General features: G+C 43.4%; 1 protein-coding gene across 1 annotated transcript in view; it reads right to left on the reverse strand.

The window, feature by feature from the left end:
• The window catches only part of LOC101625856 (chromosome unknown open reading frame, human C3orf80), a 2,965-nt gene extending 2,143 nt beyond the window's left edge, over window positions 1-822 (reverse strand). The window contains exon 1 of the mRNA XM_004682479.2: window positions 4-822. Within this exon, the coding sequence (XP_004682536.1) occupies window positions 4-316 (313 nt within the window). The 5' untranslated portion in view covers window positions 317-822. The remainder of the gene's footprint in view (window positions 1-3) is intronic.
• Window positions 823-15,085: the final 14,263 nt, after the last annotated feature.

A 15,085-nucleotide genomic window follows, 5' to 3' on the forward strand; every position in this document is an offset into this window, starting at 1 on the left:
GACCGCGCGGGTACCTGCGTGGACTGGGGCAGATGATACGCTGCAGGAAGTAGCCGATGGCGAAGAGCACCAGCAGGATCAACAGCCCCGAGAGCTTGCGGACGAACCAGCCCACGTTGTCGAGGAAGGCGTGCAGGGGCAGCTTGCAGCAGCGCACGGCCGTGGCGTTAGCTGCGTCGCAGCAGCGCTCCCGCTCGCCGCATGCCAGCTCCGCACAGCTCCCGCCGCCCCGCGAGGGCGCCACCAGCGCCACCAGCGCGAGTAGCAGCGCGGGTGCCACCGGCAGGCCCTCGGCCGTGACCCCCGGCCCCCACATGGCCCGCGCGCGTCGCCGCTCCTTGTCCGGGCGGGGGGCTAGGGGACCCGTCTGTCCTAGGGTCCGCGCCCCTCCCCGGGCGCTGGGCTCGGTCCCGCGCGCTTCCCGCACTCCACCACCTGCGACCGTAGCAGCCCTAGCTCAGCCTCGCTCCGGCGGAAGGAGGAGCTCCGGTGCGCCGAGGCTGCGGGAGGCTGCCGCCCCTCGCGGCTGGAGCGGCCTCTGGAGCAGCTGCAGTCACCCCCGGGCGCCCAGCCTGCTGGGCCTGGCGCGCGGCGTCCCGAGCCGCCCGGAGGGCAGAAGCCGCCTGCGCGGGGCCGCAGTGGGCATTGTGGCGGTGCTGGCTGCGCTCTTCCACCCCACTGTCACCTCTGGGGCCGGAAGGGTTAACGCTCCGCGCTCAACCCTGGAGCCCCCTATCCTGATTAATTCCGCGGTCCCGCTCTTCCCCGCCAGACGGGCGGGGGCTTTCTCTAGCGTGGGTGTCTCAGTTTGAAGTGATTGGATTTCCCCAGGAATGTTATTTAAATTGACTTGCGACTGGGATTCGCTTACCATCCTTCTTGTGATCTTTCTGATTAAAAATGGATGATGGCCATTAATGGCTAGCACAGCCCCGCCAGATCCCAGAGCTTGGGGGCTGGGACCGCGGGAAGGCTCCGCTTTCAGGCAGACCCAAGGGGTGGGAGCTCCACACTCCTAGGAGACCTCTAGAATAGAACGAATTCCCTGGGGAAAGTCGGGTTAAGGCACCACAGAGAGTCCCAGAGAGGCTTGAAAGGAGTCTGCCAAGGTGACCCAGTTGACCAAGAAGACAAGAGGGGGCGCCTGGTTCCCCAGCAGCTCAAAAGACAGGCTCCCCAATCCCTCCTGAGGCGTGGGACAGAATTTTGGGCTTCAGGGCAGAAGGCTGCCGCTCCTCCAGCGTAAATAACACATCTGTGAAATGTCAAAGGGGAGTCATAAGCGGTTGGCAACGTGCCTGAACATTGATTTGCCTTCTTCAAGGTTATTCTTGTTTGCAAAATTTACCTTTAACGGGAGTATGCTCCTGCTTAGCCCATGGGGCAAAGTAGCTTCTTTGAAGTCACCTCTCCCTGGAGAAGCCCCTAAGCCCACACAGGAAGGGAAAGCGGTTTCTTGGTTCTGACTCCAAGCACGTCATCCGATAGCCAAGTTAAGCAGCCCTTTAGAGAAACACCAGGGAGAAGACAGGAGCTTGTGGTTTTTATCAAGGCACATTGAAATAAACAATTATCTTTTTAGGATTAGGATTTATTCCTACTGTCACCCCTGAAACACAAGGACTCCTCTATGGGGAAACCAAACGGGAAATTCCAGTCATTGCAAGAAAAAAGTAAAGACAGAGGAATCTGTATTGATCTACAGATTCGACTGTAGATTAGATAAAAGCAAAGATTTCTTTAAAAGTAAGGCACACTCTTCCTTATAGCTATGAACCAAATTTAGTGGTGGTGGTTTGATTGAGACCGATCACTGCCTCACCTAAATGAAAATATTCAAATAGTTTTGCTGTTAGAACACCTTATTTTTGCCCAAATAATCACTTCTTCTGGAGAGACTCCAAAATGCCACTTAGACAAGATGTTTCTTACGGTTTTCTTGAGCAAAGCTCCTAAGATTGAAATTCTCCCCAAATCAACATTTTCAACGTCATGATTTCTTCTCTTAAATCTATTTCATAAAGATTCAAACTACAGTAAGATAAAGGAATGGAAAGGCTTCATTTTAAAACAATGGACATTGTATTATTTTTTCATTCACCCATCCTTTTGCCAAATACATTTTGAAATGTTTTATATGATAAATCAACTCTGCTAGATACTCATTGTTACAGAGAAAAAAATTATTCTTCCCAGTCTGGCCTGAGCCCAGGTCTGCACTCCCAGCTGCTACTAAGTAGATTAAAGGGGAGACTCCACAGAGAGCAACAAATACCAGTTTCCTCTCTGATCACGACTGGCTCTTCCTTGCTCAAAGGACAAATAAAATTAATGAGTTTTCAAAAATATCAAGGATGAAGGCAGTTCATAACTTGAGATGGACCTGACTATGAAATTGAAAGATATATGGACTTTTGGGGGGTTTTGTAATCTGACTTTAAGGACTTTTGCTCATAGGTGGGCGAGCTATGGCCAGAGTAAAAGGGTAGTTGGATGACCGGTGGTGCATAGGAGACAGTGCCCTGCTATTGTTATTATGGAATTATCAAACAGCATTAAAATTTTTAAACTCTTTGTCTGTTTTTATGGAGTTTAGAATTTGCGGATTATTAGGACCTACAAGAACAGCAATGATCGTATATAAAATAAAACACTGGCATAATTACTTACATGAAGGCAAAGAAAAGGAGGACATCTGAAATATACAGAATGTTTTTACTTCATTTTTTTCTTTCCAAATTAATAGCCTCAAAGCATTTCCTTTTAAAGGCCCTATTTAAAAAAATAATAATAATAACCCAGTACCTCTTTATTTCTTCTCTGCTCTCTCTCAATTCATTCTTATTTACAGTGTGATTTATTGTGCACAAACTTTTGAAGGAAGGAAAGAAGCTGTATAGTGTTAGAAGTCCTGGAGATGACATAGTCTTCATTCCTCGGTTTCATTATTCTTTAACAAAAGAATGGAGTCAACTTATCTCCCAGAAAATCATAGATCCATGTCACTTAGTGAGGAAGGTGGAATTTAGTTTTATGTTCCATAAGCTATTTGAAAGATAAGGGAAGGTCATATTGTAAAAATTAAAAAGAAACCCATTTTGTTGGAAATGGTACTTAACTGTGTGTGCAAGAGAAGAGAGCAGACAGAAGGCGGTGGTCTTTCTCAAAAGGCATGGTCCTGAGCCCAGCTTGGCAAGAACATCAACTGCATGTTTTGCTGAGGTGCTTGTGTTTTTAAACACTTCTCCCTCATTTATTTACATGCATAAGAATGAATACCAAATCTGGTTTTTTCCAAACTTTTTAGGACAGGAGAAAGTGATCAGGATACAACAAACTGACTAACGGGTAACTGTTTTTACCTGTGCGCCTGGGAGCCTGAGAAGGACTAGGTGGCCTTTAGCTCTCTGTTCCATCACACGATCCCTGGTCCAGGAGGCTTCTCTGGGGTCTTCTGATTGTGGGCTGCAGCCTCAAACCTGGTAAGTGATAGCATTGCCCTTCTCATGCCCAGTCTTCCAAATGCATAAATGTAAAACCAGATGTGTAAGTCAGGACCTTTTAAACCACACAGGCCATAGGACCCCTCTTCAGAAGATAACAGCATATTTCTTTGTCACCAAATTGTTACTAAAATTAATTTCTTAATGTCCTCATTTTCTGGTTTCCCTCTATTTGCAATATGTCCTCCTTGAGTATCAGTCAATTAAGGGTTTATTGTAAGTAGCATAGATTTGCATAAATGTGATGATCTAAAAATGATTTGTGATCTGAAATAATCTGCTTTAAAGTTTTTGGCAGGTTATATTTCTGTCATCACTCACTTAATATTTAATCAAGGCCTCTTTGAGGCATCCTGTTCTGTGCCGGGGATACAATCAAATCTCCTTGTCCTCCGGAGCTTATGGGAGAGGAAAGAGAACAGACAAAACAAAGACTCAATGGCCCCAAACAATCAACCATGTTTGTGAAGAAGTGTAGGTGGTCTGGGTTTCTATAATAGCTGTGATCTGGAGTGGGGAGGTGGCAGAGAGGTTTCCCCTGCAAAGGTGTCCCTAAGAAAGGACGGGGAAGGGGAAGGACTGTCCAGTCAGTCTTTGGGGGACGTTGGGGGACCAACTGTTGACATGGGCAGGTCCTTCACATGCCTTTTCTTATGCTGGGGATGAAACCTGTATCATTTCTATCGTCATAGTTGAGACTCTGATTCTAGCTTAGCTTTAAACTGAATCAAGTCATCCCCCTGTTCAATTTTAAACCAAACCTTGTCTCTGCAGTCTGTAACGGGTTAGGTGGTTATAGACCTTCACATTAGTGCCCTAATTCTCTATAGAGACCAGAAAGGTTCCATCAGTGTTTCCTGTCCTTTCCATCTCCACACTCCTAATTTAGAGCTGAGTTTGGATTTCTTTTCAGTTTCTGGAGGTGGCAGCTAGCCAACAAAAGGCTTCTTGAAATCAAATGCTGGAAGTAGAGAAAAGTCAGAGTGAGATGCTTTGTATCTTCTGTTCAGATAAGGTGCAAAAGCAAATGGTAATCTTTCTCCCAAGCTTCAAGTTAGAAATAAAAGACTGAATAGTCTTAAATCTTTCATCTACATTTAAATAATATCATCTACATTTGCATTTGGTTTTTCAGCTTTCCAAAAGCGCCTCCATAGCATTGTTTTATTTCCTTCTGACATTCCTGTCAGATGAGTTGAAGTTATTATTCCTTTTCCAAGTGAAGAGAGGCTAAAACACCTAGTGACAGAATAAATTTGTGGTGGTGCTGAAACAGGAACCCGGTGGACTAAGGTTTAATTACAGAGGGTGGGCCAGCAGCTCACTTGCCATGAGTGGGGGTGGACCAGAGGGCACTGTCCTCCCTCTGACAACCCCTGATTCAGTAAGAGGCAAGTTATGAGAAAAATGGCTGATGGTTGACCTGAAGTCCCCTCTAGTCCATGAATCCCAAACTCTGAGGAAACAGCTTTTATTTTTTATCACTTCTGGTAACCCATTAATAATGGTTTAGGGAATAAAGTGTCAGGCCAGCTATTTTTGTACAGATTTCTGCTAATAAAATAAATACATTGCCTTCCTTTACATTGCTTTTTTTGTACACTAAGCTGTCTAATGTTCATCTATATGCTAATGCTATAAGCTTGGGAAGTAAGGCTATCTTGGGTCCTGAAACACAGAAAATGCATATATAATATTTATCAGTGATGTAATCTATATTTAAATTTTGCTTCATGACAAGTTACTGGTTAATTTCTCGTGGCAAACATTCTATTTATTGCAGGAGATGTAAAAACCAAGCCATAAGTCTGAAATAAATTTAGTGAGGCCAAGAAACTCTGAAATTAGAATTCCAGTTATATCAGCAGAATGAATTTTTCTCACTCATGCTTTCTAAATGGTTAGATTGTTGAAGTTAGAATATACTTGTCAGTAGGTTGATGTACCAGCCAAATGCTCACACTGGCAGAAAAATCGTGGAGTTACTTCATAACTCCATTTTTGGTGCTCTATTATTTTAATCTGAAGCTAGTAACCCACTCTTTACCTCCCTTTCATTACAAGGAAAAACTGATTGCCAATACCTACGTCCAAATATTCTCTATAAACCCAAATGGAGCATGAGCGTCCTGTTCCTGCCGGCAACCTGTGGTGACGTTACTGTTGTCGCACAGGGAAAGCTGTGGTCCAGCTCTGTCAGACAGTGTGGAGCAGCTGTCCTCCAAGACACTCGCCATCCAAGATTGTGAACATCATCCAAATGTCCAGCGTTTCTTTTAACAATTTGCCTTGCAGATTTATCCAACTATGAATTTTGAAAGGGTCTTTGGGCACAATCTTTTTTAAAAAAAAAATTTATCTTATTTATTTATTCATACAAGAGCAGGAGTTTAGGCCAGAGAAATGGGAGGAGGGGGTGAGAGGAATCACCAGAAACAGAGGAGGGAGCAGATCAGGTGGGCTGACGGAAATACACTGCCGAGGGGAGCAGTGGGAGAGACAGGTGACGTCTGCTGTGCCATGTGGGTCACCTCCCTAGCTGGGGAATCTAACTTGTGCTGCAGTCACTGGGGATGGCTTCACAGTGCTGAGACTTAACCACTTGCGCCACCAGGGAGGACTTGGGCATTGTCTTAATCTTCCTTGTTATCTTCATTCTGCATTTTCTTTTCTGCATCCTATGCATCAATAATCAACTACCTGCTACAACTGCTAAGCCCTCCTTTAGAGACATTGTCCCTTCCCGTTTGCTCTGTTCTCCACAGGAGGTCCGTAGGTTGAACCATATAAGCTGCAGTTCCAATGTTACCTCCTCCCCATAATCTTCTACTACTCACCCAACTCCACCTCCCCCCAGCTAGAAGTCATTTTGTCTCTCTTCTTGTGCTCCCTTCACACTGTCTTCATTTGTCATAATTCTGGTTTTGCACCTCACGTTGTGTGTCTATCTTACTCTTAGAGTCTCGCAAAATGACTCCCCGGAGTGAGTGCTGGCCAGTGCCTTATGGAGCTGTGGTGTTTCTTCCTTCCGTTCACTGGCTCCCTTTACTTCTTCAGGAGACACCTGAGTTGAGCTTGGGCCCACGGGCCTCCCTATCCATTTTGTGCTGTTGGTTGAAGCAGTGCCTCCCTGCCAGTCTGTGCACTATTAGAAATTCATGAGGCAACATTCTCAAATGTCCCTGTCAGGGCGCCATCTTTCTACAGACTTGCTTCCCTGTTAGATCACTCTTTGTGTCTCCTATAGTAAGGTTTACCCTTCTGAACAGAGTCTCAGCCCTACTGTGCTTGTTCTGCCAGGCAACAAGCCTCACTGACCACTTGTGACGCTCAGGTGGAACAAAATGAGCCCATCAGAGTTGGGAGTAGACAGCACCCACCCCATGTTGCTGTGGGCTCTCATGCTGAAGTCTCTGCTCAGCAACCTGTACATGGTAACTACTGAATGCCTTTTTACAGAATCGACTTACCTACGTTTATGCATGTGTTTATATTTCAGCATGTACTTTCGTGAATAACAATCTCAGTTTTGCTAACTTGAGCACAAAGTATTTTATCAGGGTATTCTTTCAAGTAAAAAGAGGATTTCCCCTACATGACAGTGACCAGGAACAAGCCTTTATTTACCTGCTCCAGCTACTAGAAAACAGAATTTTCACATTAATACTGTGGTCTGAGTCAATCGTGGGTATTTTTGCTTTTAGATTGATTCCTCAACCTATACAGCTCCTCCCTATCTCACAGGAGGCCTGATCCCCAGAAGGTGACTTTCGTCATTACTGGGGTTCTGGCAGGATTCTGGAGTGGGAGATTGCAGGTTTGGAAAGCCTGCCCTGGCTCCATGGATGGTGTGCTAGGGGTAACCCCAGCTCCCGGGCTCCCAGAGGAACCCCTTTCCTTTCCACTATTGTAATCTCCTGACTACTTCACCGTCTCCAGGGGATTAACTTTTTCTGTATAATATGGTGTTTTCCTGGTTGGACTTTGACTGATACAGTCCACATGAACCACCTTCTCTAGCGCTGGGATGCAAAAATAACCAATTGTGGGATTTTTCTGATTCTACAGATTAAAGGGAATGGTATTTTGCTCTCCACTAGCTGAGATTAGTACCATCTCTCGCACTCATCCACACTGGAAAGTAGACATCAGTTGGGAGTTAGTGAAAAGTATTAAAACTGCTCTGTGAAAAACAAACAAACAAACAAAAAACTGCTCTGTGGCCTCGGACACTGAACCTCCAACCCTGCATGCCCTCATCTGTAAAACAAAGGGAAAATATAGTGCTTAGCTCTTGAATTGTGTGAGGGTTGAATGACAAATAGTATTGGGTGCTTAAAACACCACTTGGCAGGTATTGAGCACTCCTTAAGTGTTAGCTATTATTACCTAACTAGAGTGTGTTGTCTTTCTTTGCCTATTAGTTTGATTCTAAAATGGTAAAGCACTAAGCTAATTTGTCTTTGGGTTATCATAGCGTTATTAGATTGTAACTTGTTCTCTTGAATCAGCCAAAGACAAATGGAACCCATTAACTTTGTAAAATTTAATATTTGGCCCTGAGCTTTATCATTGGCAATGCTATAAGAAATTAGCCACATGAATTTGTTACTACTTTTGGAAAGTGGTTGAAAACATTATGTCTCTTATGAAAGTTTTCCTTCTGAATTATTTCTTTTAAAAGTTTCCCTTTTGAATTACTTCAATCCAAAAAAAAATGGTTTGTTTTCCTTATGAAGCTATTAAAGCTTTCTTCTTTTGCATCTTGGCAAATTATGTAAATAGATATAACCGGGTGGTCCCTAGGAAAAGGGGAAGTTGCAGTTTCCCTGCCTCACCCAGAAGGAGGGTGGAGCTGAGGAGAGAAAAAGGAGAGAAGAGGAGGAATCTGAAGAGAGGAAGGAAGCAGGGTGGAGAGCCAGAAGGAGACCTGACGAAGCCACATGGAGCAGCAAGCATGTGATGAAGAAACCGTGCTTGTTTCTTGGCCCTGGACTGGTTGAAAGAGATGTACGTGAGAGACCCGTGGGAAGGTTGACTGTGGCAGTGTTTATATTGATTTTGATGTTGCTCTTTTCCTCCCAGACTTGTCTGGCTGTGTCTGACCCTTTTCTATGGTTCCTGGCCAGAAGGTGATTTAGTTTTATGGCGGGCTTTTGGGCCTTGTTTTGGACCAATCCCTTTTTGGTGGTTTTTGCCCACAAGGGGATGTGTAACTTCAGGTGTTTGATTTAGAAATTATATTCTTTATGTTCTATATTATATATTCACTGTATTAAAGTCCCTTTTCATAAAGTCTTATATGTTTTTTCTTGATGTGGCAGATAGCAGAATCTATTTGGAGCAGGCGGGTTTGTGGGCTTAGGGGTGCCCCTCTCTCCCTGCCCTGTAACATAGCCACAAATCCCTTTTTGCTTTGGTTGCTAGGAAGCTCAGAACTAAATTTTAAGTCATCGCATTTGTGCTGAGTCCTTTTTCATATTTATGTCTCTTCTTTAATATGGTCTTGGTTTTCTAATTCAAATTATCTTTTCTTTGATTTGCTGTTCATGTTTTGCCATTTATATTCATGTCACAAGTTATGGAAAATTCTTTGTGGGGTAATAATGGGATATAAATGAATAACACTAAATTTGTAGAGTCTTTTAGAGTGTGTTAGTGAATTTCCCATCTGTATTATTCTGCATCATTACATTCCTCTTAGAGTATAACCGCAATGTAAAAATTTGTACTCTTAGGAAGTATAATACTTTTCTCAGGATGGTATGCTTAGTGATGTTCAAGTGACATATCACATGCCTCAACCATTTTTAGTTCAGAATCAATTATAATAGACTTTACTAAGATCTCACAGAGCATGATTTCTGTGGATTGTGATTGCTTGGAAAGATGGTTTTTTGACCAAGCAAGTTTGTAAGCGCTCAGTCACAGAACATTATATGCGCCTTGCTACCTCGGAGTCTTTTTCAGAGCCTTTAACTTATTAAGGTATGTTGTGGTTTTCTAAAAGGGAGCAATTAAAGGAGGCATTTTCCCAATTTACATCACCAGGGAACTCCTTCCATGCTCCTCTGCAGCCATTGTTTCCCTTAACTGATACTTAAGTTCATCTTTTGAGGAACTGGGCTCACCAATATAGGCTGTAGACTGGGTTCCACCAACTGAGTTCTGGCTTCATAATATAGGCAAGTACCACTTGTTCAATAAGTCTACAAGAAAATTGGAAAGGGTTGTTACCATCAATTAAAACCATTTTTTAGAATCAGGAATCACAAAGATATGTTCATTTTAAAAATCATATTATTATAATAATAACCAACAGATTTGTTGGAATAATAAAAACAGATTTTTAATGCTGGATCCAAACTGCTTTTGCTTAGTTTCTACCAGTGTGAACAGAAATATAAAATCAATGACATATCACTAATTTAACATTTAAGCTGTTCAATGTCATGAAACCACAGTTTAGTTTTAGAGCCAGTCAGATTACAAATGAGTCTAAGAATAGAGTTAAGGGCATCAAGCTGTGAATATAAGAATTTTTCAAATGACGTGCTTGGGAAATAAAAGTAATTACTTCTGAGCACTTTTCCATATACAAACCTTGACTATGAGGCATAATTTTATTAAGATTGACAAAGCTAATCTATAATTAAAGCAGTTGGGAAAGACATTTAACCATGATTTACTTTTTTTTTTTTTAAGCCCAACAAAATGGATACTGTGAAGTAAAACCATCTAATAATAAACACAGCATTATGGTTTCCTTCTGGGTTTGGTTCCAGAATTCTAGATTCCAGCTCAGTTTTCCTGACATAACCAGAATCACAACAGCTAACATTTATTTTATGAGTAACATTTGCAAAATTATTGTACATGTATCATCCTGTTTGTTATAACAACATGATGGAACAGGAAGGCAGTGAGACAATTACGCGCTTGCTCAGGGCTCAAGCCTTCTTAGGGTCTGGCAAACCTAGTTTAAAACTGGTTCCATCACTAGTTTTGTAACCTGAGCTTGGTCCTTTATCAACTCCAAGCTTCAGTTTTCTGCTCCATAAAATGGGAGCAATAGTAGAATGCATTTATGAGGTTATACGAGGGCTAAGTAAGATATTTCAAAATCCTTGGTGAATAGTAAAGTTTAAATAATACATTATTTTAGGTAATATAGAATAAAATAATTTTGAGAGGAGTGATTTGCTCAACATTGCTACAAATAGGGAGAGCCAGGGATTGACCCCTGGTCTTATTATTTCTAGCAGGGATTTCATAATGGCCCAATGCTGGGGTAACTGCCTACCTGCTGATGCGTGGAGCATGTCTCCAGTCCTGACCTATGGTAGTATCAGTAGCATGGTGTGTCTAGAAGTGCAGGGGTTGCAGAATTTGGTAAATATGTGTTCATAATATACCTCTCTTCAGGATGGTGTTGATAATTCATTGAGAGAGGAAATGCAAAGTGGTCAGTATGTGGCAGACTCTCAGCTGATACTGGTCATTGTAGAGGACCATGTAAAATAAAGGGCCTATGGATCAATCTGGAGAGGAAACGGAGTGGTCCCTGTCCTCACCCGGGGGGGGGGGTAAGATACTTAGACACAATGCAGTGTACTCCTTCTACCAATATATAAAAGAAGAGAAAGAGACTTTCTCATATCCATATTTTTTAACAACCTTGTTTATAAACTTTATCTGCATAATCCAAAATAAAATATTAAAGCTCCTTAATAGACTCTCAAAGTAACATTTGGCAAGCTCTTACGAGCATGTTTACTGAACTTTGAGCTTGTAGTTACTGTAAGTCAATATATTCTTTTAGATATAATTTGAAGTTTACGCTTAAATATTGGACACTAAAGAGAACAACAGAGAGTGAAATAATCAAATAAAATTCTACTGATGTTTGATGTTAGATATTAATGGCTGTTGATTGGGGAGTAATATAAACTCTTAGGTGTTTAAAAAATAGCATCTTGAATTCTGTGAACCTGACAAGAAGGACGAGCTGCAGAAGCAAGAACAACTCCCTTGGGGAAAAGGGAACAGGTCTTCCAAGAAGGGGAAATGAAGCAGAAGCTTGAAGGAGGAATTGGGACAGGAAAAAAATACAAGAACTATGGGTCATTATGATATAAAGCATGAACAAAGTCTAAAGAACAAATGCAAGTGAATCGGCTGAATGAATGTCTGGTGATACCCAAATTCAGAGATGGAAATCCTAATCTTCAAGGTGATGGTCCTAGGAGGAGAGGGTCTCTGGATGTAGGTTAGGTCATATGGGTGAAGCCCTCACAAATGGGATTAGTGCCCTCATAGAAGGAACCTCAGAGAGGTTGCCTGCTCTTTTCTGCCATAAGAACATATGAGATGGTTCTCTGTATGGTCCTCAATGGAATCTTATCATGCTGGCACTCTGATCTCAGACTTTTAGCTTGCAGAATTTGAGACCTAACTTTCTGCTGTTTCTGAGTCACTCAATCCTTCTATACTCTGTGACAACAGCCTGAACTAAGACAACAGGGGTCTGAGAATCCCTGTAATTATCCGTTGAACAGGTAATTCCATGTCCCTCTATCTATGGCAATAACCATAGTTCCTGTTTCTTGCCCTCCCCTGGGTCTAAAGTAGGGCATTCAGATTTCTTCAACACTGTGGCAAGTTGTATTTTCTGATGACAAACACCTACATATATGCCAACCCATAAGCTCTTACAATGCGGCATTAACATGCTCTATGGGGAGCTGGGATTTTTGGTGGCCCCCATTCCTACCATTGAGCCAACACAAGCAGCAATGGTGACTCAGGGGGACACCCAGTGCCAGATCATGAGAGGTGGTGAGACTTCCACCTGGCTTTCTCACTTTCAGTACATTGGCACATGAAAGGAAGGCAGGTGATGGGGCAGACCTTGTGTGTACCCCCTGCTGACAGACCCCCCCAGTGAGGCTGCAGGCAACAGCCATGTTAACCACCAGATGTGTAAATGAATGAGCTGTCAGAGGATCCCAGCTCCCTGCTGAGACCCCAGATATCAAGGAACAGAGCCTAAGCAGGCTTGCTGTGCCCCGCTTGGTTCCTGACTCCTTAGGAACCATGGGGATTCATTACTTATTAATGTACTCAGTCTCTAAGTTTTGGGGTGATTTACTATACAACCATACCAGCAAAATCTCCTTTCAGTTATTTCTAGGAGTCCTAGGGGTGTTTCAGATGTGTCTCATGAACAAGCTTCTCCTGTACTTCAGATTTTTTTCCCTGCATGATAGTTGGCACTCTGGAAGCTCTTGATACCATCATTGCAACTAGGGAATGCTGTGGTTAGAACCAGGTTAGGCCTGTTTGGGGAACTTCCTACGCAGCAGGTTGTCTTGATTAGTTTGTGATAAGCTGACAAGAAGTTAAAAGGCCACTGCCTGAGGACTGACAGGTGGGCAGGTTCTGTGCCCCTTTGTGCTCCTGGTCGTGGCGGGAGGTAGGATGTGAGGCTCAGTTGCAGTGGAGGGTGGTGGAGTTCCATTTAGCGGCACAAACTATGGGCTCTGTTAACTTTACTGGTACCGTTGAGTCACAGGGGCTCAGCCCGCACACTCCACAGTCACCATTCTCTAGGGAGACTTCAGGGAAATTCTAGGGCTTGTGGAATGAGACGCAAGAGGAGCAACAGAATCTAGTAATAGGTTGGTTCATGGGGGAACACTGAGAATCTAGTTTGACTGCTAGTAACAGGAAACTGTAGAAATGAGGGTTTAAATAAATTAGCGGTGGTAGTGTAAGGGGTAAGGGAAACCCAGCAAGAAGCAGCATGGAGGGGCTTGTGTTATCGTGTTATCATGTCATCTTGTTGCCTTATGGTAACAATATATCAACTGCACCTCAGGACATCACATCAGAATTCTAGGTGTGAGGAAAAAAGTACCAACTATACAAAAGTATCTACCAATGAAGAAAAGGCAAGTGATCGTCTTGTGTCTTCCCTTGCTTTCAACGCTCTCCTAGAGGCACTACCTGAGCAATGTCCTCAGGTAGGATGAATTGAACAATGGATCTAGGATGGGAGGTTTAGTAGTCGGACACACTGGGTCCAAACCAAAACTGGGAAGTATCCATCATGTGGGTTTGGTTTTTCCTGACTGTGGCATGTTTCTGGGACAAATTTTAGAGAGGGAGCTGGTAAAGTAGAAAAACATCAGCTTTAAGTCTAGAATGCCAAGAAGTATTGTGATATTGGATCATATCCCCCAACTATAAGGAGTTACATTAATTTTAAAAATATACTTCAAATCCAGGAGGGCACCTGGATGTAGGGAAGTTTGCAGAACAAAAAGTTCCACTTCCTTATAGGAGTCTCCAAAAGATCTCCTCTAGGCTCTTTAGAATTCAGGCCCAGGAGAGTTGCCTACTGCTTCCGACCTTTTTGCATAAGTGGGAGTAAACCTCCCAACCCAGTCCCCGCCAGAATGAGGACCTTGGGGGAATCTGAATCCCTGGATGCCAGGAGAGACAAACTGAAGCCCCACAGCAGGCTTGGAGGCACTGGGCACTGACCCATGGGAACCCCTATCTTAAAGAAGTCCAGTCGGCTGTAGGCACTTAAGGGTGTGTAAGGCGCAGTTCTCTGCTGACTTTGTGCTCACCTTAGAGGGTTAGCAGCACTGCCTTGTCACAGGATGTGGGCTGCATGGAATGTAGGAAAGAGCTGTCAACTGGGTTCGGGCTTGAAGGCCTCACTTCTTGCCACAAAGGACCTCATTTTCAGTATGGCTGCTAAAGGGTGAAGAGGTCGAGGGAGCTAGTCAAAAAGCTGGTGAGATTTCCATAGACCCTGAGCTAGAGTGGAGGCTGTGACGTTATTGAGGTTTAGGGAGGGCTGAAACAGTCAGTCTCACAGTCTCAGTGGAGTTGTGTGCCCAAATTTACTTTCAGCCCATAAAAAGTTCAAAACAGTTTAGGGCTGGAAAAATGTATATTTGTGTCTTTTGCACATTTAAAAAAATATTTATTTATTTATGCATACAGAACTGGGGTACAGGCCAGAGGTGCAGGGATGGTGAGAGGATTCACCAGAGACAGAGTGGGGAGCAGAACAGGCAGATGGACAAAGTACACTGCTCAGGGGAGCAGCGGGCGGGTCAGGAGAGGTCTGCTGCACCTTGTTGTTCACCTTCCGGGCAGGATTGAACTTGCTCTGAAGCGGCTGAGGCTAGCTTGCAGTGCTGCATCCTAGCCTGTTGCACCAGCAGGGAGGGCTGTCTTTTGCCCATTTTTCAATTGGAGTTTTTGAGTTGTATATCTTACATAGTTTGGATATTAACCGCTGGTCATATGATTTGCCACAATGTTCTCCTGTTGCAGATTGCCTTTCCATTGGGTGATGATTTCCTTTGCTGTGCCGACGCCTTTTGGTTTGATGTATTGTCATTTGTTTACTTTTGCCTTTGTTGCCTAATCCAAAAAAAAAAAATCACCATCAAGACCAATGTCTAGAAATGTACGCCCTATGTTTTCTCCTAGGAGTTTTATGGCCTCAGATCTCACACTCAAGTCTTTAATCGCTTTGTTTCAGGGCACCCCAATGTGGA

This window comes from Condylura cristata, unplaced genomic scaffold, assembly GCF_000260355.1.
Source record: "Condylura cristata isolate star-nosed mole 26May11 unplaced genomic scaffold, ConCri1.0 scaffold00014, whole genome shotgun sequence".
Lineage (NCBI taxonomy): Eukaryota > Metazoa > Chordata > Mammalia > Eulipotyphla > Talpidae > Condylura > Condylura cristata.